This window comes from Anomaloglossus baeobatrachus, chromosome 2 (genome assembly GCF_048569485.1).
Source record: "Anomaloglossus baeobatrachus isolate aAnoBae1 chromosome 2, aAnoBae1.hap1, whole genome shotgun sequence".
In the NCBI taxonomy this organism is placed as follows: domain Eukaryota; kingdom Metazoa; phylum Chordata; class Amphibia; order Anura; family Aromobatidae; genus Anomaloglossus; species Anomaloglossus baeobatrachus.
Genome location: NC_134354.1, coordinates 181,978,705 through 182,004,382, shown reverse-complemented (window position 1 = coordinate 182,004,382; position 25,678 = coordinate 181,978,705). Strand labels below are relative to the sequence as shown.

The 25,678-nt window shown below is 44.6% G+C and overlaps 1 protein-coding gene across 4 annotated transcripts in view; it reads left to right on the top strand.

The window, feature by feature from the left end:
* SYTL5 (synaptotagmin like 5) overlaps positions 1-25,678 on the top strand; it is a 399,667-nt gene that overhangs the window by 202,455 nt on the left and 171,534 nt on the right. For 2 of the 4 annotated variants that reach the window (XM_075335511.1, XM_075335509.1), the window contains exons 3-6: positions 1,756-1,974; positions 2,558-2,673; positions 14,958-15,057; positions 23,194-23,292. In XM_075335511.1, the coding sequence (XP_075191626.1) occupies positions 1,756-1,974; positions 2,558-2,673; positions 14,958-15,057; positions 23,194-23,292 (534 nt within the window). The remainder of the gene's footprint in view (positions 1-1,755; positions 1,975-2,557; positions 2,674-14,957; positions 15,058-23,193; positions 23,293-25,678) is intronic. The other 2 variants (XM_075335510.1, XM_075335512.1) reach the window with 2 other exon arrangements.

The window sequence follows — 25,678 nt, the reverse complement described above, 5'->3', positions numbered from 1 at the left end:
TGTAACAAGTCATTACTCTCTAGCTAGTCCATTGTTAGGTACCTTTTCCTGAATCCATCCTATGACCTTGCCAGAAACCCATCCTGTGACCTTTCCAGTACCTGAACCTTAACCAGTCTTTCCTGTGAACCTGAATCTATCATGTGACCCTGAACCTGCTTGTGTACCTGAATCCATCCGGAAAAAGTTAGATATGTTTAGCTTAGAAAAAAGACGTCTCAGAGGAGATCTCATTTATATGTATAAATACATGTGTGGTCAATATAAAGGACTGGCACATGACTTATTTCTTCCAAAGACAGTACTAAGGACCAGGGGGCACTCACTGCGAGTGGAAGAAAAGCGATTCCAACAGCTAAATAGGAAAGGGTTCTTTACAGTTAGAGCAGTCAGACTGTGGAAAGCCCTACCACAAGAGGTAGTAATGGCAGATACTATAACAGCTTTTAAAAAAGGGCTGGATGATTTCCTCACTACACACAACATTGTTGGTTATAAATGACTTAGTGACTAAATGTAGAACTGGTGGAGGAAGGTTGAACTAGATGGACCTAGGTCTTTTTTCAACCTAAGTAACTATGTAACTATGTAACCCTGAACATGCCTGTGTACCAGTATTTGTCTTGTCACCTTGAACCTATTTGTGATCCTGAACCTGTCCTGTGTGCATCTCAGTACCTGTCTGGCCTGTTATTCCTTGTCAGTTCTTGCATCCATGACCCTCTTGGTCAGCTGCTGCAGCATCGGGGACTGTCTTTGAGTGGCAACTGGTGTCTTCTGAAAGCAAAGTCTATCTTCACCATCAGAGGTCATTACCCGGTAGGCACTTAGTCACACCCCTCCTGGGAAAGCCCAGTCCATTGCGCTGTGGGCCCACACCTGCATGCATTACAATTTACACTCTACAGGAGAGAGATTACCTTAATAACTATAAAAGCTTATTTATACTCTTTAGGAGTGAGATAGCTAGAAACAGAGGACCCCACAGATCATAAGAGTTTACACACTACTGTAGAGAGTGACTTGCTTAGTGACTTTGGAGATGGAAAATCTCTGCCATAAAACTGAGCTCCATTGGGAAGTGATGACTTATGATTGCCTAGGTACTAACCACCACTGTACAAGGTATGATAATCCGAAAGATGCCATAGCTGCAGGGTATAAGTGGGAAGCCCATGTGGCTAAGTTAAATTACATTACCCTGTTATTTCAGCAGTGTGAGAAATGGTACTGGCCAATTTTCTTTTTGTAATGAGCGAATCTCAGTGTTTGAATTTGGGTGAAACTGCAAATTTCAGGAAATTCAACGTGAACTTTCTCCTCCATGAATATTTATCTGCTCATCCCTAGTTGTAGCCCATGAGCATATGAATTGTTAATTATTGTCTTGATCGTGTAAGCCTTGGGTCACTCTCATCTGATCTCTCTACCTAGTAAGGAATTTTCACCCACAGAACTTATAGTTGATGTTCATCTTTTTTTTGAACTCTAGAGACATTATATATGTAACAATCTAGTTGGCTTAGAGTTTTACACATACAAACTACCCCTCAGGGAACAATTATACCAAGGCTAAAATCATTCATGCTGACCTTTCTTGGAAATGTGATATTTGGTTTAAACAAAAAGTAAACGTCTTGACTGCGGCTGAAATCTTTCAAGCTTGTGACCTGTTTCCACATGTTTGGCTGGATAGATATTTACATTAATATGCATCCCTTAACTTTTAATGTATTTTCTTTATATTTTTTATAGAAAATTAAAAAATGAACTTTTGGAAATCAAAAAGAAAGGTGCCAAGATTCACCGAATACGCCAGAATAGTGCAAAAATCTGTGTGCGCTGTCAGAAGGCTCTGGGATTGATCTTTGACCGGGGAAATATTTGTCAAGCATGCCAATTCAGAGTGTGCAAGGCATGTCGTGTAGTGGTAAAAGATCGAGTCTGGAAATGTATAGTGTGTGCCAAAATTGCGTAAGTCTACAGAATAGAGGTCTAATAAATTATCTTATAGTAATACTTTTAAATATTAAAGTTCATTAATACAATGCTGGTAATGCCATTACTAACAATAAAAAATATACACTGTTAAGATAGCTTTAAAATTTCATCAGAAAAGCCGGTTGGAATATCAAATTCCAGAAACACCCCCCTGCCTTTTAGGATCTCTATGAAAGCAGCTGCCTGTGTTTGCTAATCCAAAATATAACTATAGTACATCTACTCTAGAAACCATAGCGCAGAGCCAATCCTGTCACATAAACGACTTCACCTCCACCTGACTTTCCCTTTAGAATTGTGCACACTGTTACAATTCACCTGTATTCCAAATGTGCATGGCTGGACATGTGACCCATACTGCAGTTTTGCAGTCACATGCCAACTAGACTTCTCTGGCTCTTCTATTGAGAGAAGCTGGAGAGATCTAGTTGGCATGTGGCTGCAAGTATGTAAACCATATAACTAATTTTTGTTACTAGTCACATTGCAATTGACATGCAATTTGTATTATATGATGGTCTGTCAAGTTTTCTTGTTTGTTTCTTTCTTTTTGTAGGCAGATAAGAATAGCCACAGGAGACTGGTTTTTTGAAGAAAAATCTAGACGCTTCAAAAATTCCACTGTCCTTGGAAGTGAGGTTGTCCGAAAGTCTATAATGAGACGGTTTTCAGGTATTGGAATATAGGATGTGATTTGTGATTAGGGAACTCTGTTGAAGATAATCTGTAATTTTCTCCAATGTTCTTACAGTTAGGTCCAGAAATATTTGGACAGTGACACAAGTTTTGTTATTTTAGCTGTTTACAAAAACATGTTCAGAAATACAATTATATATATAATATGGGCTGAAAGTGCACACTCCCAGCTGCAATATGAGAGTTTTCACATCCAAATCGGAGAAAGGGTTTAGGAATCATAGCTCTGTTATGCATAGCCTCCTCTTTTTCAAGGGACCAAAAGTAATTGGACAAGGGACTCTAAGGGCTGCAATTAACTCTGAAGGCATCTCCCTCGTTAACCTGTAATCAATGAAGTAGTTAAAAGGTCTGGGGTTGATTACAGGTGTGTGGTTTTGCATTTGGAAGCTGTTGCTGTGACCAGACAACATGCGGTCTAAGGAACTCTCAATTGAGGTGAAGCAGAACCTCCTGAGGCTGAAAAAAAAAGAAAAAATCCATCAGAGAGATAGCAGACATGCTTGGAGTAGCAAAATCAACAGTCGGGTACATTCTGAGAAAAAAGGAATTGACTGGTGAGCTTGGGAACTCAAAAAGGCCTGGGCGTCCACGGATGACAACAGTGGTGGATGATCGCCGCATACTTTCTTTGGTGAAGAAGAACCCGTTCACAACATCAACTGAAGTCCAGAACACTCTCAGTGAAGTAGGTGTATCTGTCTCTAAGTCAACAGTAAAGAGAAGACTCCATGAAAGTAAATACAAAGGGTTCACATCTAGATGCAAACCATTCATCAATTCCAAAAATAGACAGGCCAGAGTTAAATTTGCTGAAAAACACCTCATGAAGCCAGCTCAGTTCTGGAAAAGTATTCTATGGACAGATGAGACAAAGATCAACCTGTACCAGAATGATGGGAAGAAAAAAGTTTGGAGAAGAAAGGGAACGGCACATGATCCAAGGCACACCACATCCTCTGTAAAACATGGTGGAGGCAACGTGATGGCATGGGCATGCATGGCTTTCAATGGCACTGGGTCACTTGTGTTTATTGATGACATAACAGCAGACAAGAGTAGCCGGATGAATTCTGAAGTGTACCGGGATATACTTTCAGCCCAGATTCAGCCAAATGCCGCAAAGTTGATCGGACGGCGCTTCATAGTACAGATGGACAATGACGCCAAGCATACAGCCAAAGCTACCCAGGAGTTCATGAGTGCAAAAAAGTGGAACATTCTGCAATGGCCAAGTCAATCACCAGATCTTAACCCAATTGAGCATGCATTTCACTTGCTCAAATCCAGACTTAAGACAGAAAGACCCACAAACAAGCAAGACCTGAAGGCTGCGGCTGTAAAGGCCTGGCAACGCATTAAGAAGGAGGAAACCCAGCGTTTGGTGATGTCCATGGTTTCCAGACTTAAGGCAGTGATTGCCTCCAAAGGATTCGCAACAAAATATTGAAAATAAAAATATTTTGTTTGGGTTTGGTTTATTTGTCCAATTACTTTTGACCTCCTAAAATGTGGAGTGTTTGTAAAGAAATGTGTACAATTCCTACAATTTCTATCAGATATTTTTGTTCAAACCTTCAAATTAAACGTTACAATCTGCACTTGAATTCTGTTGTAGAGGTTTCATTTAAAATCCAATGTGGTGGCATGCAGAGCCCAACTTGCGAAAATTGTGTCACTGTCCAAATATTTCTGGACCTAACTGTATTTCTACAAGCATACCACCACAAAACCTTGAATAATAATAAAAAAAAAATCAGTAAAAAAGTTTGTAATAGAACGCTCAGTGACTATGCCTATGTGCACATGTTGAGCATTTGGTAGAGAAATTTTCTGAATCAAATCTGCACTTTCTGGCAAAAAAAACTGCACCAAAACCGTTTGCATTTTTGGTGCATTTTTTTTAAAGAAGTCAATGAGTGGAAGGACTAAAATTCACAGGCAAAAGCCCACCAACAATTGACATACTGCAGATTATTTTCTGCACCTAATCTGCAAGAAAAAAAATAAGCAACGTACGCACAGCACATCAGAATTCAAATTGACTTTCCTGGGATAGCTGGCATAAGGATAGGCATTTAGATTTGTGACAAATCTGCACATAAATCTGCATCAAAAATGCACTGTGCGCACACAATCTCATAGGTTTTTTTCTTTCCAAAGAAACACATTTTCACAAATTAGCCCAACTAAAGGGTGCTTTACACGCTGCGACATCGCTACCGATATATCGTCGGGGTCACGTCGTTAGTGCCGCACATCCGGCGCTGGTAGCGACATCGCAGCGTGTGACACCAAGGAGCGACGATCAATGATCGCAAAATCGTCCAAAAACGGTGATCATTGACACGTCGCTACTTTCCTTAATATTGCTGCTGCCACAGGTACTATATTGTTTGTCGTTCCTGCTGCAGCACACATTGCTGTGTGTGACACCGCAGGAACGACATACATCTCCTTACCTGCGTCCACCGGCAGTGCGGAAGGAAGGAGGTGGGCGGGATGTTACGTCCCGCTCATCTCCGCCCCTCCGCTTCTATTGGATGGCCGCTTAATGACGTCGCGGTGACGTCGCTGTGACGCCGGACGCACCTCCCCCTTGAGGGTGTTCTGTCCCCACTTAAAGGCGATGGAAGGTGTGTAGTTGTGAGAGGTTGTGAGAATCTTACCTTCGTTTTTCCTATAGGTGGGGCAGACAGGACCAGAGCACTTCAGAGTGAAAACATGCACGTGCTGAGATGAAACAATGGTGGTTTATTTTCTCCAAAGGTTAGGACATGCAGAGTGCAGTAATCCAAGTACCTGGCATTGAAATCTTCCAGTGATGCTTGCCTCTGTAGCTACTACGTGGTCAGAAGACTTTGCTCCTAGTAGCTCCAATAAGGGATGTTGTTCTCACAGACTCTGCTTTGGAAAAGAATATCCAGGATGTGATGCAAGAGGGTCATGAGACACTCCCATGGGCTGGGCAAAAGAAACAGAGGAGCCGAAAGGTCTGACCAGTAGATGGCAGCAGAGACAAGCATGAAAAACATTAAATAACAGTTTTAACTAAGACAAATAAAACAGCACACTCCCCGTCTGAAATTCACTTTGGGGATTTCACTATTGAGTCCATAATACAACCTGAAAGGAAAGGCATGTTAAATGCAAAAACAAGCTCAATTGAGTCCAAAACAAGAAGGACGGCTCAAAGTTCAGGTCCGGTAGCGTTCATCCTGTAGGGATGCTCTCTATGGGCAAAAGCAGAACAAGTTCGTGGATTGGCCTTGCAAAGGTCTTCGTCTCACCTTTCCTGATGACCTTTAGCTCCACCTTCCGAACATTGCCGTCCTGACTAGGCAGTATCCTAGTAATTAGTCCCATAGGCCAGTCAGTCCTTTCTGGGGTCTGATCTTTCATGAGGACTAGGTCTCCTTCCTTGAGGTTCGGCTTGGGATGTCGCCACTTCTTTCTTCCTTGAAGAATGGTGAGGTATTCCTTCCTCCATCGGTTCCAGAAGTAGTCAGCCAAGTATTGAACCCGTTTCCAGTGTTTTTGATAAGTGTTCGCGTGGGTGAACTCTCCGCTGGGCATTACCGCGTTGTCAGTTTTTTGGGTAATGAGAATAGTAGGAGTTAATATGGTTGGTGTTTCTGGATCCATGGTCACCGGCACAAGGGGTCTTGAATTGATAATGGCTGAGACTTCAGCTAAAAGAGTGACTAGAGTCTCATGTGTGAGTCTTGAGGAATTGACGTCCATTAGCATGGAGTTCAAGATGTTGCGTGAAATCCCGATCATCCTAACCCAGGAGCCTCCCATGTGAGAACTGTGAGGGGGATTGAAGATCCAGGTGCAACCTTTCTCTGCCAGCTGATCTTGGATAGGTTTGGTGTCGATGTTCAGTTCTCTACATGCACCGACGAAGTTGCTTCCACGGTCAGACCTCAGCTGTTTCACTGGTCCTCTGATGGCAAGGAACCTTCTTAAGGCGTTGATTAGGCTGGAGGTATCCATGGACTCTAACACCTCAATGTGAACGACTCGAACACTCATGCAGGTGAATAGCACAGCCCACCGCTTGCTGTTTGCTTGGCCTCCGCGAGTTCTGCGTGTGGACACCATCCATGGTCCGAAAACGTCTAGGCCCACGTAGGTGAAAGGTGGCTCTGTAGAATGTCTGTCTGTAGGCAAGTCAGCCATTTGCTGGTACAGTTGTTTTCCTCTCGCTTTACGACAGTGCACACAATCGTGTAGTATTTGTGCTACTCGTCTCTTCATTCCAATAATCCAGAGGCCTGCAGACCGTAAAGCACCTTCTGTAATTTGCCTGCCTTGGTGTTCAGTCTTTTCATGGTGGTGTCGGATCAGCAAGACTGTAACATGGTGTTTGTTGGGAATGATGAGAGGATTTTGTTCTGCAACTCCAAGATGAGCCTGATTTAAACGACCACCAACTCTCAGTAAGCCGAAACTGTCGATGACTGGGTTTAAATTGGCGAGAGGACTTCTTAATGAAATCTGCTGTTTGTTGTATAAACACTTCCATTCTATGGCGAATTCACTCTGTTGAAGGTGGCGTATTATGAGGGACTCTCTATGGGAGATGTCCTCAGCAGAAAGGGCTTTGTGGCAGACATGCCAGCGATGACAGTATTTGGTTTTAAGGTCAGTACGACAGCATCTGGCGATATGCACTAACCTAGCGACAGTCCTGACGAGCCTCATCCAGCTGGAGAAACGTTCAAAACGTTGGCAACCGAGGTTGGAAGTTTTTTCTGCACTGGTGGCCAGGGTATTGACTTCAGCTCGGACATCTGGATCGTTGTCTGGATCTAGGATGCTGAAGGCTTCCTGGACACCTTCTTCTGACTGTCTCAGCAGGAACTCTGGACCTGTAAGCCAAGAAGAGTTAGCAAAAGAACTTATAGACGTAGGACTAGTTGCGTGATCTGCTGGATTCAGTTCGGCTGGTACAGGTTCTGCTAGGTTGTTGCAGACTTCCTTGTCCATAAATGCGACGCTGTGTTCTCTCATTGCAGGCTTGCTGTTCATGGAACGCTGAAGAGAGTTACACCTAGTCTGAGCTTGATCTCGGTTGTTTGGAAGTCTTCCCCTGGTAGATCGGGAGGGTAATGGAGAGACCCAATGGTTGGTTTTGTCTTTAGAAAACTCACAGTCCATTATTCCGATGAATTCTCTGTCCTCTACTGACAAGGCTACTTTATCGTCGTCCTTGGTTGTGTGAAAGACTGATCTTCCCAAGTTGTCGATATGCAGAGAAGAAGCGATGTCAGGTAGCTGTATTGTGTCTGGAGACTTCTCTTTCACTCCATAGTGATGAGGACATGGCTTTAAGCAGGTTGTGCACCCATCTCCATGCACATAAGTCTTGAAGGAATCAATTTCTGATCGATCAACGCACACATTTCCTATGACTACCCATCCCAAGTCCAGTCTCTGGGCGTATGGTGCATAGTCAGGCCCATTACACTGCTGTCGCACCTTGTGTACCCTTAGATTGTCTCTGCCGAGCAGGAGTAGAATCTCTGCGTTATTGTCCAGAGGTGGGATAAAGCTAGCGAGGTGTCTTAGGTGTGGTTGATGAAATGCAGCTTCTGGGGTAGGAATTTCATTCCTGTGGCTGGGTATTTGGTCACATTCAACGAGCGTTGGTAGAGGTATTTCAGTCTTCCCATTAATAGGAGAAGCAATGACTCCCTGGGCTCTTCTGCCGCTAGTCTCTATGCGACCCGAGCAGGTGTTCAAGGTGTAGGGTTCTGATGGTCCATTAATTCCGAAGGCTTCAAAGAATTTGGTTCCTGCTAGGGACCGGTTGCTTTGGTCGTCTATGATGGCATACACCTTCATTGCCTTTTCTGGATGTCCCTCGGGATAAACCTTGATGAGGCATATTCGGGCACAACATTTCTGTGTTTGGCCCTCTCCACATACCTCTGAGCATGAGCAGGAGATGGCTGTGGTGGTGTCAGTCTGATTCTTGGGCTCCCCGCCATGACTTGGAGTGGGAGTGGTGGTGACTGCAGCCGGTGTGTCTCTAGCTAGCTGGGTTGGGTGCATGGCTGAAACGTGTTTTTCACTATGACACTCCTCACACTTGACGATGGATTTACAGTCCTTGGCCATGTGCTCAAGTGATGCGCAGCATTTGAAACAAATCCCAAGCTCTGTGAGGACTTTCTTGCGCTCCTGTAGGGTTTTGGATCTAAACCCTCTGCACTTGTTCAGTGAATGCGGTTTTTTATGGATGGGACATTCTTGATTGAAAGACTTATCTCGTGATGAGATGGTGTTTTGTTTATCTGTGCATGCTGCAGGTGATGGTAGCTCAGTCTTCCTGACACTCACAGTGTTCTTAATGTCTCTGCGTTTGTGTATGGCACCTTCATACCTTGATGATGATGTTGCGGCTGCCGAAGTGTTGAACTCTAGGAAGTCGAGGCTGGGGTCATTCCTCATCTGGGCCTGCTCATCGATGAACTTGCAGAACTGAATAAATGGGGGAAAGGTGACGTCATGCATTCTTTTGTACCTTGAGACTGACGTTGCCCATTTCTCCTGCAGACTGTATGGCAGCTTCACCACGATTGGGTTCACTCCATGGGCTGTATCCAGGTAGCACAGCCCAGACAGACGAGGATCTCTTTTGGCGAGCTCCAGCTCCATGAGCAGATCACTTAGGTCTTGAAGCTTGTGGACTTCTTTAAGGTTGATCTTTGGGATGTCCTGCAGTCTCTTGAATAGGGCTTTCTCTATTGCTTCTGCGCTGCCAAAGGTGCGTTCCAGTCTCTGCCATGCAGCAGCGAGACCTGCTTCTGCTTGTCCCACATAGACGGTTCTGAGGCTCTTAATACGGTTTGTAGAGCCTGGGCCCAACCACTTGATCAGGAGGTCGAGCTCCTGTTCTGCAGTGAAGTTGAGATTGGCGATGGCTGCCTTGAAAGTTGCTTTCCAGGCCCTGTAGCTCTCTGCACGATCATCAAATTTCGTGAGACTAGTGTTGATTAGCTCTCTGCTCACCATGAACCTGGCAAACTCAGACATATCTGATTTCTCACCACTTGTTGCCACGACGACTCGTGATGCCCCTGGGGCGTATGGGCTGCCTGGCGTGAATGGATGAGATGTTCCCGGGTAGAATGACGTTGCTGCAGGGTTGAGCTGTGGTTTAGCCTCTGTAGATTCTGATGACCGCTGCTTGAGCTGTGGAAGTGGGTCAGGAAACACTTGGTTGCCATCTTGCTGTGGTGACTGTGTTTGAGAGGGGACCTCTTGGTGACTGTTATTAATTTGCTCGGGTGCTTTAGGTGGCACTGGCACTGGTAGAGGTAAGTTGGAGGTTTCGGTGTTGTCGGCTTGGACGGTACTGCAAACCGGGGTTGCTACAGGTAACTGATTCAGTACATAGTCTCTTGTGCGATCAACTGGATTGTCTGCTTCCAGTGGTGGCGAGTCAGCTGGATCAGGACCTTGGATCAATGCTTGCTCAAGTAGTCTCACTTTAGCTAGTGCAACTTCCTCTTCCATCTGTGACCGAAGAATCTTTATCCGAGCCTCCGCTTCTGCCCTTTTTGCTTCCGCTTTAGCAGCTTCTGCTTTTGCATGGGCTTCTGCTTTAGCGGCTTCTGCTTTTGCAAGGGCTTCTGCTTCTGTCCTTTTGGCTTCTTCCTCTACTTCTCTTTCTGTGAAGGAACATCTCACCTTGGATTCCTCTGCTCTTATGCGGGCCTCTAGTATCCTGTCGCTCAGGGCTGAGCTTCTTGAGGATGATGACCCGGATGACCGAGAGGAACGTCTAGATGAGGTTGATCGGTGTGATCTGGTTTCTTGCTGGTGAGAGATACGGTGTTCGGCCTTGTCTATGGCATCTTGCACCTTGGCATCTCTTTCCTTGTCCACCTCTTCTGCCTTGCTCAGGTCTGAAAGCGCTTCATCAATTTTAGAGTCTTTTAGAAAGGTAATGTACCTTGTTGACAGTCTCTTGTATCTTTCATGAGCTGTGTTCAGCCGTTCCAGAGCGGCTTGTAAGCATGTGGCATCACCTGATGAGGATTCAAGTCTTGACATGTAATAGGTGACTCGTTCCCACTGTTCTTCCAGGTGTTCACATGACTCATCTTTCATAGTGTGATAGTTTTCAGCGGCCTTTATCGTGGGTTTGGAAGAGCGCTTCGGTCGGACAACTTGGTCTGCTGAAAGCGTGGGCTCTGCCTCCTGGGCTTCATAATGGACAGTATCAGGTTGTATTTGCTCTGTTTCAGCAGTGGGGAACTGTCCGAGGTCTTTTTCGGCCATTTTTATTTAAGGTGTACTGTCTCTTTAAGAAACTTGACTTTTGAATAGGGATCCAAAATCGTTGTGCAGCTCTGCAAGGACTCCCTGATGAGATTCCCAAGGTGTCTTTAGTAAAACTTGGGGTTCGCAGTGCAGTGATGTGCAGTAATGGGGTATAATGTGCTGCAAGTCTATAGAAGTGGTATGGCAAGAGAGAAACAGCAGGTGCATAAACTGTCCCTTTACAATGCAAGCAGAGGTGACACAGGATGTGGCAGATGGGAGAGCTTCCCCTTAGGCTTGTCCAGGCATGCACTGTGCAGGCAGACTAGTGCACAAGGCTTGTTGCTAGGCAGATTACATGGGAAGTTACAGGGTTCTTAGGGATCTGTAGCCGGGGTATTGAGCTCTTAAGCAGTCTTCTGACTGTTCTGTCCCCACTTAAAGGCGATGGAAGGTGCGTAGTTGTGAGAGGTTGTGAGAATCTTACCTTCGTTTTTCCTATAGGTGGGGCAGACAGGACCAGAGCACTTCAGAGTGAAAACATGCACGTGCTGAGATGAAACAATGGTGGTTTATTTTCTCCAAAGGTTAGGACATGCAGAGTGCAGTAATCCAAGTACCTGGCATTGAAATCTTCCAGTGATGCTTGCCTCTGTAGCTACTACGTGGTCAGAAGACTTTGCTCCTAGTAGCTCCAATAAGGGATGTTGTTCTCACAGACTCTGCTTTGGAAAAGAATATCCAGGATGTGATGCAAGAGGGTCATCAGACACTCCCATGGGCTGGGCAAAAGAAACAGAGGAGCCGAAAGGTCTGACCAGTAGATGGCAGCAGAGACAAGCATGAAAAACATTAAATAACAGTTTTAACTAAGACAAATAAAACAGCACAGAGGGAGGTATTGTTCGGCGGTCACAGCGACGTCGCTGACAAGGTATGTGCTTGTGACGCTGCCGTAGCGATAATGTTTGCTATGGCAGTGATCAACAAATGTCTCAGATACGACGGGGGCGGGTGCTATCGCGCTCGACATCGCTAGCAGTCACTAGCAATGTCGCAGCCTGTAAAGCAGCCTTAGGCCAGAGTCACACTTGCGTATGACTCGGCAAGTCTTGCATCGGGATCACCTGGGGCGGCTGCACACTCTTGGACAGGAGCTTCTCAGCTGCATGTATTTCTATGCAGTTAACCCGCTCCTGTCCGAGAGTGTGCGGATGCCCCGGGTAATCCTGATGCGAGACTCACCGAGTCATACGCAAGTGTGACTCTGGCCTTAAGGCCTAAGCCACACAGCATGAAAATCGGTGTGAGTGGAGAGCTATAAAAATTCGCATTCCACTCGGACCAATATTAGCCTATGTGTCAGCACACATGAGCGATTATTTTCTCAGCCCTAATCAGACTGAGAAAACAATCGCAGCATGCTCTGTGTGCAATGCGATCATTGTTTCTCTCGCACTCATTCAAGCCTATGGGGCGAGAGAAAAATCTAGCATGGCAATAGCCGGCTACAGAGGAGAGAGGGAGATAAATCCCTACCTCCCCTCCTCAGAGCCGGCCCGCCCCTTCTCAGGGCCGGCCTGCCCCCCACAGCTGAGGTCCGCTCGCACGATCAGACCTCAGTCACAGGGACACTCGCATGAACCTCGGCTCTGCTGTACTGCCAGCGTGAGCTGAGTGTCATGCGAGGGGATCACAGTAATCCCCCGTGTGGCCCCAGCCTAATGGTTCCAAATACAAAATATTCCTTAATTGACAGGTCACACCTGGAATCAAAAAGGAACTAGCAGAAGTGTGCAGCACATAAAATTATCCACCATCAGCTCTTATACATACTGTCAAGCCCCAAATTGATGATTGTTCTCTTTGCCTCAATTTTGTATGCCTGGATAAAGCCTTGGATAACTTTGAAATAAAGACTGCAAATTAGCTTATCGTCTACTTGTAGGCTCAAAATGCGTGAGCATCTTTTCAATTAATATTTAACCTGTTTTTAACAAAATGAAATACGGTAACTATTTTTATCAATATGGGATGAGTGTTGGATAATACTTTACTGTTTCCTGATCATTTCTATCCTCACTAATCCTTTTATGCATTATTCTCAAATCGACATAACCATGTTCTGAAATCTAGAGATAAGCCCTAGATATGTAGATATGTGGGAAATGTTATTTATTAACTATTTTGTGGGACACAACTCTCTGGTTTAAGGGCATAAAAACTTAAAGTTTGAAAATTGAGACATTTTCTAACTTTTCTTCAAAATTTCTGATATTTTTACAAATAAACACAAAAAAATTGTTCTAATTTTACCACTATCATGGATTACAATATGTAAAAAAAAAAAGTCTCTGAATCATTGGGATATGCTGAAGAGTTCTTGAGTTATTACTTCATAATGTAATTACAGGCTATGGGGTGGACGCTGCCTGGAAGATAACTCCACCTCCAGAGATTACCTTACATAAAAGGGGGCATTACCAGTGTCAGAGACAAGTAAATAACAGAACAGGAGAATTGAAATTTGGCTTCTTGCAAACACATGACTCAGGGAAGTCTTATTGAAGGCCTTGCCTTACCAACCATAACCAAAAACCCCTTTTCCGACTTCTTAACCTAACATTAAGACACAAAGACTATCTGACATTGGATATAAAAGGCCACAGCAGCCCAGTTTATTAATTAACAACAATCAATAACGTTTTCATACATAAATATACTAATAACCCAATAATAACATAACCACCAGAAAAGGAGGGGGAAGATAAGTGAAGTTTCTCATTGTATTTGATTGCAACACCAGCTCCACAACCTGCCTTCAGCCGCACCACACCGACTCGAGGACACCTAGCCGAGTGTTGCCCAACGAATGTCCCGCTGAGACCCAGCCCAGAAGGGACCCACATTAACCAACCATACCATTGCACTATTTCGGGTAACCCATTCCTGCACTGGGTCCCCCCCAGCTCTTTGTGTAATCCACCTACTTTAAATACCTCCCTCCTTTCCGACATCTGCTAAGATAAAGTTAACGCATTTTCATTTCTCCACGTTGATCTCCAAAAGTCCCAAAAATAGGGTGGGTGGGCTGAATGATTCCGGACATCCCAATAACCATCCCCACCCCACAGCCCTGCCCTATATGCTACCCTATAACTGCCCTTCCCCTGACCAATCACAAGGCCCTACAACCCGACAACCCCTATAACACCACCCTCCAATTTTCCTGCACAAAGTGCATTCTCAATTTAACCCGTTCCTATACCCTCTGGCCTAGCATCTCTCCTTAGTGAGGCTGCCCTCCCTTAAGCCCCTTTGGGGTGGGTATTCCGGGCTGTACTTTTTTGCAGCTCTCTGAGCTCTGCTATATTGCAACAATAATGTAACACAGGCTGCCTGTGAGATGGAAGCCGAGAAGTGTCAGTTATAATCACACACAGCTCTGCAGTGAGATCAGGAGAGTAGAGAGCGACCGTCATACATCACACTGGTAATGCCCCTTTTATTTAAAATAAGCTCTTCCAGCATCCTCCCCATAGCCTGGAACACGTAATTTACATAAAGTGATAAAAGATGATTTATCCACATCAAGGCATCTGATGTGAGGCAGACAGGTATGATTTTTTTCAGCAGTCTATAACCGGTATGTCCCTATTAATAGTTAAGATAGGTGAAAAATGGTGACAGATTCCCTTAAATCCCTTACTAATTATTTTTGGTAAGATTATTGTTTTTATATTTGTTATTAGATAAGCAAGGCAGATCAGCAAAATAGATTAAAAAGATCTGATTAGTGAGTCATAGTCTGATATAACAAAAGGCCAGGGGCAGTAACAGCTTTCAATGCTTGGCAATTAGAGTTAGTACATTATTTGCCAAAGCATTGACCTTTTAGCTGCATGACGCTTATAGGATTTTCTGGAAATACTGTCTATTTTCATGCACAAAAATGATTTTCTTTTTTTATTATTATACAGTGTCTGCTAACATTGTTGAAGAATCTAGAAAATCCAGTTTAGATATAAAAGAAAACATCCCAGAGCCCATATCTGAAGAGAGTGAAACCTCTGGAAAGCGGTAAGCAGCCTATACAATTTTTTTTTCAAATTAATATATGTATGTTACAATAAATACATCTCAGCAATTCCCCATGAGCGGAGTAGAGCAGCCCCAACAAATCTGTCTGACATAGCGATGATCGAGTGTGCTCGCCACTGATCGATACTTTATTGAGTATCGGGTGCTCAAGACACTCGTTACCTGACTGAGCATCGAGTCCCCAACCTGCATATTTTGAGGCTTTTAGACAGCCAATCAATGTGCGGGGATTGCCTGAGATACACAGTAATGTTGGCTACTGACATTACTGTGATTGGTCAGAAGCATTGTGTCTAAAGGGTGCTTTACACACTGACATCGCTAACGATATATCGTCGGGGTCACGTCGTTAGTGACGCACATCCAGCGCCGTTAGCGACATCGCAGTGCGACATCGGAGCGACGATCAACCATCGCAAAAACGTCAAAAATCGTTGATCGTTGACACGTCGCTCCTTTACTTAATATCGTTGCTGCTGCAGGTACGATGTTGTTCGTCGTTCCTGCGGCACCACACATAGCTACGTGTGACACCGCAGGAATGACGAACATCGCCTACCTGCATCCACCGGAAAAAAAGGAAGGAAGGAGGTGGGCAGAATCTTCCGCCCGCTCATCTCCGCCCCTCCTCTTCTATTCGACGGCTGCTATGTGATGTCACTGTGACGCCGCACGAACCGCCCCCTTAGAAAGGAGGCGATTCGCCGGTCAGAGCGACTTCGCAGGGAAGGTAAGTCCATGTGACGGGTGTAAGCAATGTTGTGTGCCACAGGCAGCGATTTGCCCGTGTCGCACAACCGACGGGGGCGGGTACACTTGCTAGCGATATCGATATCGTAGCGTGTAAAGTACCCTATAGGGCCTTATACAGGACCTGGTGACGTGATGCTCAGCCCACTCTCCTGTGGAATCAGTTCAAGGAGAGTTGTTATAGAAGGGAGAGCTGACTTTAAGGAGGCATATAGGCAGTGTTGATTTTGTATTGCAGTTATTGTATAAAGTTTCTGCACCATTAAAACAAAAGTCCTTTTCAGAACTACGTACTGTCCTTTCATTAGTGAAACTGCTGTTACCTGCATTTAGTGTAGAGATAGCTGGTAGAGGAGGGATAGTTTAGAATTAGAGGCATATAGGCTGGTTTTATTGCCTTAGAGTCCTTTTATACTTATACTGCTGCTGCAAACTAAAAACAAAAGTCTTGCCTTTTCTTTAGTAAAACTATAGCTACCTGCATTCATTGTAGGGATAGTTGGTGGAGGAGGGATAGATTAGGATTAGAGGCATATAGGCAGGGTTTATTGCCTTACAGTCCTTCGACACTTGTATTGCTGCTGCAAGTTAAAAATGAAAGTCCCTTTCAGGGCTAAATATTTTATTATTCCTATTAACAGCTGAAAGTTTGCAGGCATACATAGTATCCACCTAATTTAAAATGAGCAAGATAAGCATTAAAGGATGGAGAAGTGGACGTGCTGCTGATGGTACATACAGATGCCGAGGCCATGGGTCAGGTGAAACTGTGTCTGCTTCATGAGCACAACCAACATGCTCATCCACAAGACCTAGCTTCCTTTCCTACTTTACAGGGGGGCTAGGGACACCAATCTTGAAGCCCAAAGAGTGTGAACATGTGGTCGGTTGGATTGCAGATAATGCTTACAGTATGTTTACTAGCACCACCCTGCCTTCCACACAGTCTAGTCTCACTAGCCAAGAGTCTGGACCACATACTCCTCACCCTGATCCTTCTTTCAATCATGGTGAGTCCCAGGAGACAAGTGATTCCACATTCGAACACTCTGAGCAGCTCTTTACATTTTCATTTATTGATTCTGTCCTTTTGCCCTGCACATTTCAAGAGGGACATGAGGAGATAGTGTATAGTCCTGCCCAAATAATTGCACAATCACGGTCAGAAAAAGATGACAGTGGGGAACAGCAATTAGTTTCTCAAAAGGTAGATGATTATGCAACACAGTTGCCAACAAGTGATGTTGTTAAGTCAACAAATCAGGATGACCACAGTGCGGAAGCGAAAGATGAGGTGGTGGACGATGAAGTCACTAACCCAACCTAGGAAAGTGCCATGCAGAGTGAGCACAGTAGCTCAGAGAGGGAAGGATCCTCAGCACTGCAACCGGCAGGAAGAGGCAGTGTTGTGCCTAAAAGGAGAAGTCAGGCAACTGTTCCCCATAGCACCCACAGGCGGCAAGTTCCTAGGTCAAATTATGTGTTCCACAGTCTGGTACTTTTTCAAACAAAGTTTGGACAATAAGAATGGTCATTTGCAATCTCTGTTGTAACAAAATGAGCAAGGGCCTGACCACTACCAGCTTGACCACCACCAGCATACTCAGGCACATGTCATCAAAGCCCCTGACTAGGTGGGCCAAACATGCTCACGAGCAATCAAGCCACCACGAGCAACCAAGTCCAATTCTTTGTCCCAATGCAACGTTCAGCTGTTCCTATCTCAGGTCTTGGAACACACACCTAAACACCCAGTCACCTACCAACAAGCCCAAACAATAAGCGGGCACAATTCTAGACTGCTTGCCCTGACAATATTGCCATTTAGGCTTTTAAACACTGAGGCTTTCCACATCTTTACGACAGCTGTCCCTCATTACTCGATCCCCAGCTGCCACTATTTTTTCCTGTGTTCGATCCCTGCCTTACACCAGCACATGTTCCATAACATCACCCATGCCCTGACCAATGCAGTTACTGGGAAGGTTCACTTAATGACCGACACATAGACAAGTGCTTGTGGCCAGGAGTACTACATTTACTAAACAACACACTGGGTGATCCTTGTGGAGTCCAGGACGGAGTCAGACCCTGGAACGGAAGATGTGCTTCTGACGCCGAGGATTGCAGGCCCTAGTTCCATCAGGGTTTTCTTCCCCTTCTACACCAGTTCCTGCACCCCCACCTCCTCATGCTCTATCTCCAAATTGTCATCTTGGGGTATGTCTTCCATATCAGTCTCAAGCTGGAATCACTGCTCCACTGCATCAGTGATGTGGCATGATGTTTTGCTGAAACAAATTTGTTTCAGTGACAAACACCACACTGCCGCAGAGTTATCGAAAACTATAACAGACCAGGCAGATCTATGGCTATCACCACTGAACTTACAACCAGGCATGTTCGTGTGTGATAATGGCTGTAACCTAATGGCGGCTCTGAAGCTTGGCAAGCTTGAACATGTACCATGCCTGTCCCACGTGCTCAACTTAGTGGTCCAGCAGTTTCTGAAAACCTACCCAGATTTGCCTGAGCTACTTGTGAAAAGTATGCCACGTGTGCACCCATTTCCGCAAGTCAGCTACAGCTGCCGTTGGTTTGCCAGCGTTGCAGCAGCACTTGCAAATGACAACTTCTCGACTGGTGTATGATCTGCCAACACATCAGAACTCCACATAACAAATGTTGGCAAGGCTTTCTGAATAGCAAAAGGCCGTAGTTGAATACAAGCTACAGCATACAGTATTCCGGTCAACCTCAGCACATAAGAGCAAATGAGTGGCCATGGATGTCTGACATCTGTGAGGTTCCACAAAAGTTTGAGGAATCAACCAAGATGGTGAGCGGCGATGATTCCATAAGTAGCGCAACCATTCTGCTTCTGTGTCTACTCAAATGCTTGCTGCTCACAATGAAAGAGGAAAATTTTCAGGTGGAGATGGAGGAAGAGAGTACTCAGTGATAATACCCAGCTTCATCTCATCTTTTCAGTGCGAATTGGGTAATAAGGAGGAGGAAGTAGAGGAGGAACAGGAGATAGTTGCCTGCACTACACAGGGTACTACTCAAACCAGGTTCATCCCATCTGTTCAGCATTGATGGGTTGAAAGTTAGGAGGAGGAGATGGAGAGTTGCCGTCTAGGTGGGGACATGGAAGTCTTGTCTGTTGGGAGTTTGGTACATTTGGCTGACTTTATGTCCCACTGCCTTTCCCGTGACCCTCGCATTATATGCATTTTGACCAACACTGATCACTAGTTTTTCACCCTTCTGGACCCACGCTACAAGGAGAACTTTCCATCTTTCCTTCCTGCAGCGAAGAGGGCTAGTAAAATGGTGCAAAAGCAGAAGTCCCTAGTCAAACAATTAGTACAAAAATTCACATCTGATAATGCTGGCAGCACAGGTCATAGTTCCTTGGGCAACCCAAAAGGAGAGATGAGGGAAACACACACCAGGTTCAACAGAGGCAAAGGAACTCTATGAAAGGTCTGGGACAGTTTCATTAGACCCTCCAAGCATCCAGGCACTGATATACGGAGTAGTCTGACAAGGAGGGAAAGTTTTTTGAAGATGGTAAAGGAGTACCAGCATCCTCTGTGATTCCTCTATGCCATACAACAATTGGGTATTCAAGCTAAACACATGGCATGAACTGTCCCTCCATTCCTTGGAGGTGCTGGCCTGCCTTGTTGCTAACGTTTTGTTCAGAGTGAGTTTTTAGTGTTGCCGGGGACATAATTACTGATATTTATTATTGACATAATTACTGATATTACTGACATTTTCAGTTGCAGGCAGATGTGCCTAACAGGCTGATTCTTATTAAAATGAACAAGGCCTAGATTGGGCCAGACTTCTCAACCCCAGCAGATGACTGCAGCAGAAGCTAAAGCCAATTCAAATGTGTTTTTTTTTTCTGGTGTATTTCCATTCATCAATTCCCACCCAAAAAAGAGTATATGGTTCATGTTTTCTTCTTTTTCTTGTCCTCCTCATCCACCATATTAACATCCTGCGGCCCTCTCTCAAAATGTTTAGAGGGTCATCAGGCAGCCCTTGCTCCAAAAAAGGTTTCCTTCTGGCAAAATACTTAGAGGGTCATCAGGCAGCTATCTCTCAAAATTTTTAGAGGGTCATCAGGTGGCACTTGCACAAAAATTTTAGAGGGTAATCATTCAACCTTTGCTCTTAATTTTTCCAGGATGTGTATGAATCCTTCCTTCAGAATTTCTTTCAGGATGTGCATAAGGCCTACCTCTATAATTCTCTTACATATATAGATGTATACCCCTGAGGGGTAAATGTTTTCAGCCCTGGCAATAAGTGCATAGGCTTTACCAGTCTAGGAGTCATATGCCTTAAAAATGGGAAAACAAAATGTAAGGCCTCCTATAGGTGTCTTCCAGGGTGTATTACAGTCCCTCTTTCTAAATTTTTAGCAGCCTTTTCACTTAGTAGATAGGTTTTATGAGTCTAGGAGTCCCACTACCTACCAATTTTAACAAAATATGTATGAGGCACTCCTTTTAGTCAAATACTTGATGGGGAGGCTGTGTGGGCCAGTGTTGACATCTAAGGGGATATGATTGTTGGGGGAACATCATACTGTGTATAGGTCATGATACTCTCTGAAGGACTGAGGGAACATCCTAATGTTTGTGGGAGCTGTAGAGTCCATCATACTATGTGGGGGTAGATGTGGGGACATTATACTGTGTTTAGAGGTAGAGGCTGTGGGGAACCATTATATTGTGTTTGTGGGGCTCATCATAATGTGTGTGGGTGGCTATTGGGTCATCATATTGTGTGGGAGGCTGTGGTGTCCATCATGCTTTGTGTGGTGAGCTGTGTGGTCCAACATAGCTGTGTGTGTGGAGCTGTAGGATTCATCATATGGTGTGTGAGGAGCTGTAAGGTCTATCATACTACATGGAGAAGCTGTGGGGGTATTATACTCTGTGTGGGAGCTGTGAAGTTCATCATACTGTGTGTTGGGGGCTATAGGGTCTCAATTTACTGTATGTGGGGAGGTGTTGATCAAGGTAGAAGAATACTTATTAAACATACTAAAAGGTGAGTAACAGAAGTAGTGTGACTCCCTCATTTTTAAAAAGTTTATAAAGTTTTAAAGTATGGTTGATAAGAAAACATGTTACAATAAACCCTAACAAAACATGTATTAGCAGTAGCAGACTGTTAACATACAGCACTTAAGTCTGCTCAATATTAAGTGATAAAAATTCATATAAAATAATAATGAGCAGAATTAAGTCTATGTTATGCTTCTTGGAAAAATTTAAATGGTTAAACAGCAACTATAGGAGCTGTTTTTGGTTTCTGCTATTAGCGGCTAAGCCTGTTCAATATACCTGCAACCAACATAAGTACTAGTATGTCTTATGTTGGGATAGGGTTAGGATGGCCACCCAAATTTCATGGAAAATTGGTCTTCAAGAGGAGTGATCTTCTTAAAAAGATGGAGTGTATGCCATATGGTGAAACTGAGATCTTACCGGAAGACTAGCCTGGATAAAGGGGTGTTCATCTTTTATGCAATGACTACCAGGGTTTTCCCAGGAATAAGAGAACCCTCAGCATGTGCCATGGCAAACATGGTACACTGGGAGCACAATGCAACAGCGGGCCCTGGCGCTAGGGATAGGGGAGCAGGGACATCTTCTGCACTCCACTGAGGCTGTTCCCTGCACACCCTAATGTCCCTATATGGCTTCTTTCACCCTGTCACCGATCACCTGCCTAGGCCCTCGCTTGACCTGAATTCACCCTAGCTAGTGAGAAGGCCAGCAACAGCACTAGTCTCACCACTGCAATAATCCAACACAAGGGTAGACAGACAGACAGACAGGAGAAAATAGACACAAAAGGAAAGCACTCCAAACAACTTCAATGCAGCTAACACCACTTCTGCAATAGTCACAAACTTCAGGGTTCTTCCAGTTTCAGGCTCTTTCCAATGTGAACAGCTGAGATATGAGAATCTATAACTGACATTAGATGTTAAAACATGACTATTTATGGCAAAGGGGAGGGTAACAAAAGAGCTGCACCTGGCTCCAAAGGATATCCCAATAGGACAGAGTCCTTAACTCCTGCAGCAACAAAGGAAAGTAAATACATTTAAACATCAGATGCAGACCTGTGCACAATAAGGTACTGTGACCCTCTGGTCCCAGACTCACAAGAAATCCCCCCAAAGCGGGGAAATTCTTTTGACAACATCTCATACACGTAGTCTTTTCGAGACCTTTCACTGTATTTTTAGAGGAAATCTGGTTATTCAAAAATTTATAATAAAAATAAGTTCATTTATTTAGAAAACTTTAAATAAAAAATTGTCCAGAATGTGTCATAAATACGGACACACATACTCCTTTTATTCTAGGGCTGTAACAGTTGACTACTTGATATGTCAGAAATATATGTGACTCACAAGAATGCCATAATGAAGCAATCTGTAGCGGTTGCTGTTTTCCTTAGTACCGTTCTCTTCTTTTTGCAGTTCTACACCACACTTAAGATTATCTAAGTTTGAGTTAGAACAACAATGCAAATACAAGTGATACAAACAAATGTTAACGTTAAAATGTTGTCTCAATGCTGCAGCCTAAAGCCTGCTTTACATGTTGCAATTTCGTATACGATATCGTATGTGATTTGCAACGCCCCCATTGTATGTGTGGCATGTTCAATTTGTTGAACGTGCCACACAAACGATTAACCCCCGTCACACGTACTTACCCGTCCATACGACCTCGATGTGGGCGGCGAACGTCCACTTCCTGGAGTGGGAGGGACGTTCGGCGTCACATCGACGTCACGCGGCAGGCGCCAATAGAAGCGGAGGGACGGAGATGAGCGGGACGTAAACATCCCGCCCACCTCCTTCCTTCCGTATTGTGGGCAGGAGCCGCGGACGGAGGTAAGCTGTCATTCAATGTTCCCGGGGTGTCACACACTGCGATGTGTGCTGCCTCGGGAACATTGTACAACCGCACGTTCAATTCATGAGAAATGAACGACGTGCATGCGATGAACGGATTTTCGTTCAATTGCAATCGAACGTACCTGTCACACACTGCAATGTACCTTACGATGCCGGATGTGTGTCACTTACGACGTGACCCCGCCGACATATCGTAAGATATATTGTAGCGTATAAAGGGGGCTTAAGTTAAATGTAATATGAAAATTTATGATTGAACATCTTGTGTAGCAATCTGCTTGTAACATATTAAGGCATAATAATGTATTGTGCTACTTGTCATACAATAGCTTCACATTATGTAACAACTTGCCAAAATCCTGTCTCTTGTTTGCTTACAAAATCATTCTTTCCAACAGTAGTCAACATCCAGGAAAAGGCGAGGATAGTAAAAGCATACGTTCCAAATATGATACTCAGAGCCTGCTAAGTACAAGATCATTGCCACGTGCCAATGGGTGAGAAGTGAAAACTAGAGAAGAATTTGTGTATATGTGACCTTTTAATGCATTTTGTATAATTCGGACTAGTTGTAATACTGAGAAAGATAAAAAACACAATTAGATGGAATAACGTCTCAGTAAAGGAATAAAAAGTAAATACTTTTAAATACGATTAGTGATGGGCAGACCCGGACTGTAAAACTCTGGATCTATGTAGGTTCAAAAGTACTGGAGTACCAACCCCAGGCCCGAAGTTCTCGGGGAACTCCGGATAACGATCTGGATGTGGCAACTTGGGTAATTAAAAACAATAAAGAAAAAATAAAGAAAAAAAGAGGAAAGCAATTGCATTATACCTACTGAGTCTCCCGCGCAGCTGTATAAGGAAATAATATTGGCGTAGGCTCCCCCCATATTATGATACCCAGCACAGATAAAGTATATAGTTACAAGCTGCAGCCCCCAACCATGTGCTGCCACTTCTTTTTTTAAATTATTTAAATAAATAATTTAAAACAACGGCGTGCTGTCCCCCCCTCCCCAATTTTGATACCCAGCCATGATGAAGCCAGACAGCTGGGGGATGGTATTCTCAGCCTGGAGGACCAAGGTAACTGAGTTTAATGAAGTCTCCTGAGGTCAGTTTACCTGTGGTCACAGATGGAGGGCCATGGGAACCTCCAGCTGTGGCCGCAAATAAACTGAGTGACAGCACCCCTCATCGCTGCGGCTCAGTCATTCTCTGCCTGAAGCCCACAGCGGGCCGTCATGTTCTATGCCGATTCTCTGTCACTTCAGTAATGTAGCAGAGCTGGCATCGTCGTGGGACCTCATGTGGATTGCATTCAAACTGGGTGTTCTGAGGGTTAATAAAGAGGGTATTTTTTGTATTTTATTTCAAATAATTTTTTCTGTGTTTGTGTTTATTTCGTTTCACTGACAGATTAGTAATGGGGGGGTCTCATAGACCTTACCTGTTACTAAACTAGGGCTTAGTGCAAGCTGTCATTAACCCCTTATTACCCCGATTGCCACTGCACTAGGGCTCAGGGATGAGCCGGGTAAAGTTTCGGGATTGTCTCATCTAATGGATGCGACAATTCTGGGAGGCTGCAGGCTGGTATTTTTATTTTTAGACTGGGAGGCCCAGTAACCATGGGTCTCCTCAGCCTGAAAATAACAGCCCCCAGCTTTCGGCTCTATCATGACTCGGTAACAGAATTGGGGGTCCGCACACCGTTTTTTTAAAATTATTTATTTAAAATTTTAATAAAAAAAGCCTCATGTGGTCCCTCTTAGTTTGATACACAGCCAAGATAGAGTTATGGCTGGGGGCTGCAACCTGTAGCCGTTTGTTTTATCTGTGATGGGTATCATAATATACATACCCAGACAGCGTTTTTGATTGAAAACAGTCAGACACGCTGTCCGACAGGATGGGGGTGCATCTGACTGCATCCAATCAGACTCTGGGACTACTGGTGGGTGGGGGAAGCAGAAAATAAGTTTGGGGGTTAATGAGAGGTCCCAAAAGTAGTGTTAGAGCTGCACGGGAGACTGGTGACTATACAGAGCTTGCTCTAATCCCCATATCCTTTCTACTACCATTTTAGAGCTCTGGATTTTGGTCTCCATAGATTTATATGGGGACCAGTGTCCAACCAGATATCCAGGATCCATTCTGGGCCTAAATTGGTTTTTGTTTTTAAACCCAGTTGGACCCACTGATCACAAGTATCTGCTGGTTTGCTCATCACTAACTACAATCAATACTGGAAAACATTCCGTCCATTAAGATAGGACTAGGACAAATGACTAAAGATTTCTGTTGGCCTATCCTTGATCAGCCCTTTAACAGTAAGGGTACCTTCACACTTAGCGATGCAGCAGCGATCCGACCAGCGATCTGACCTGGTCAGGATCGCTGCTGCATCGCTACATGGTCGCTGGTGAGCTGTCAAACAGGCAGATCTCACCAGCGACCAGTGAACAGCCCCCAGCCAGCAGCGACGTGCAAGCGACGCTGCGCTTGCACGGAGCCGCCGTCTGGAAGCTGCGGAGACTGGTAACTAAGGTAAACATTGGGTATGGTTACCCGATGTTTACATTAGTTACCAGTGTGAGCAGGGAGCAGGGAGCCGCGCACACTGAGCGCTGGCTCCTTGCTCTCCTAGCTACAGTACACATCGGGTTAATTAACCCGATGTGTAATGCAGCTACATGTGCAGAGAGCAGGGAGCCGCGCACACTGCTTAGCGCTGGCTCCTTGCTCTCCTAGCTGCTGTACACATCGTGTTAATTAACCCGATGTGTACAGCAGCTACATGTGCAGAGAGCCGGAGCCGGCAGCACAGGCAGCGTGAGAGCTGCAGAGGCTCGTAACTAAGGTAAATATCGGGTA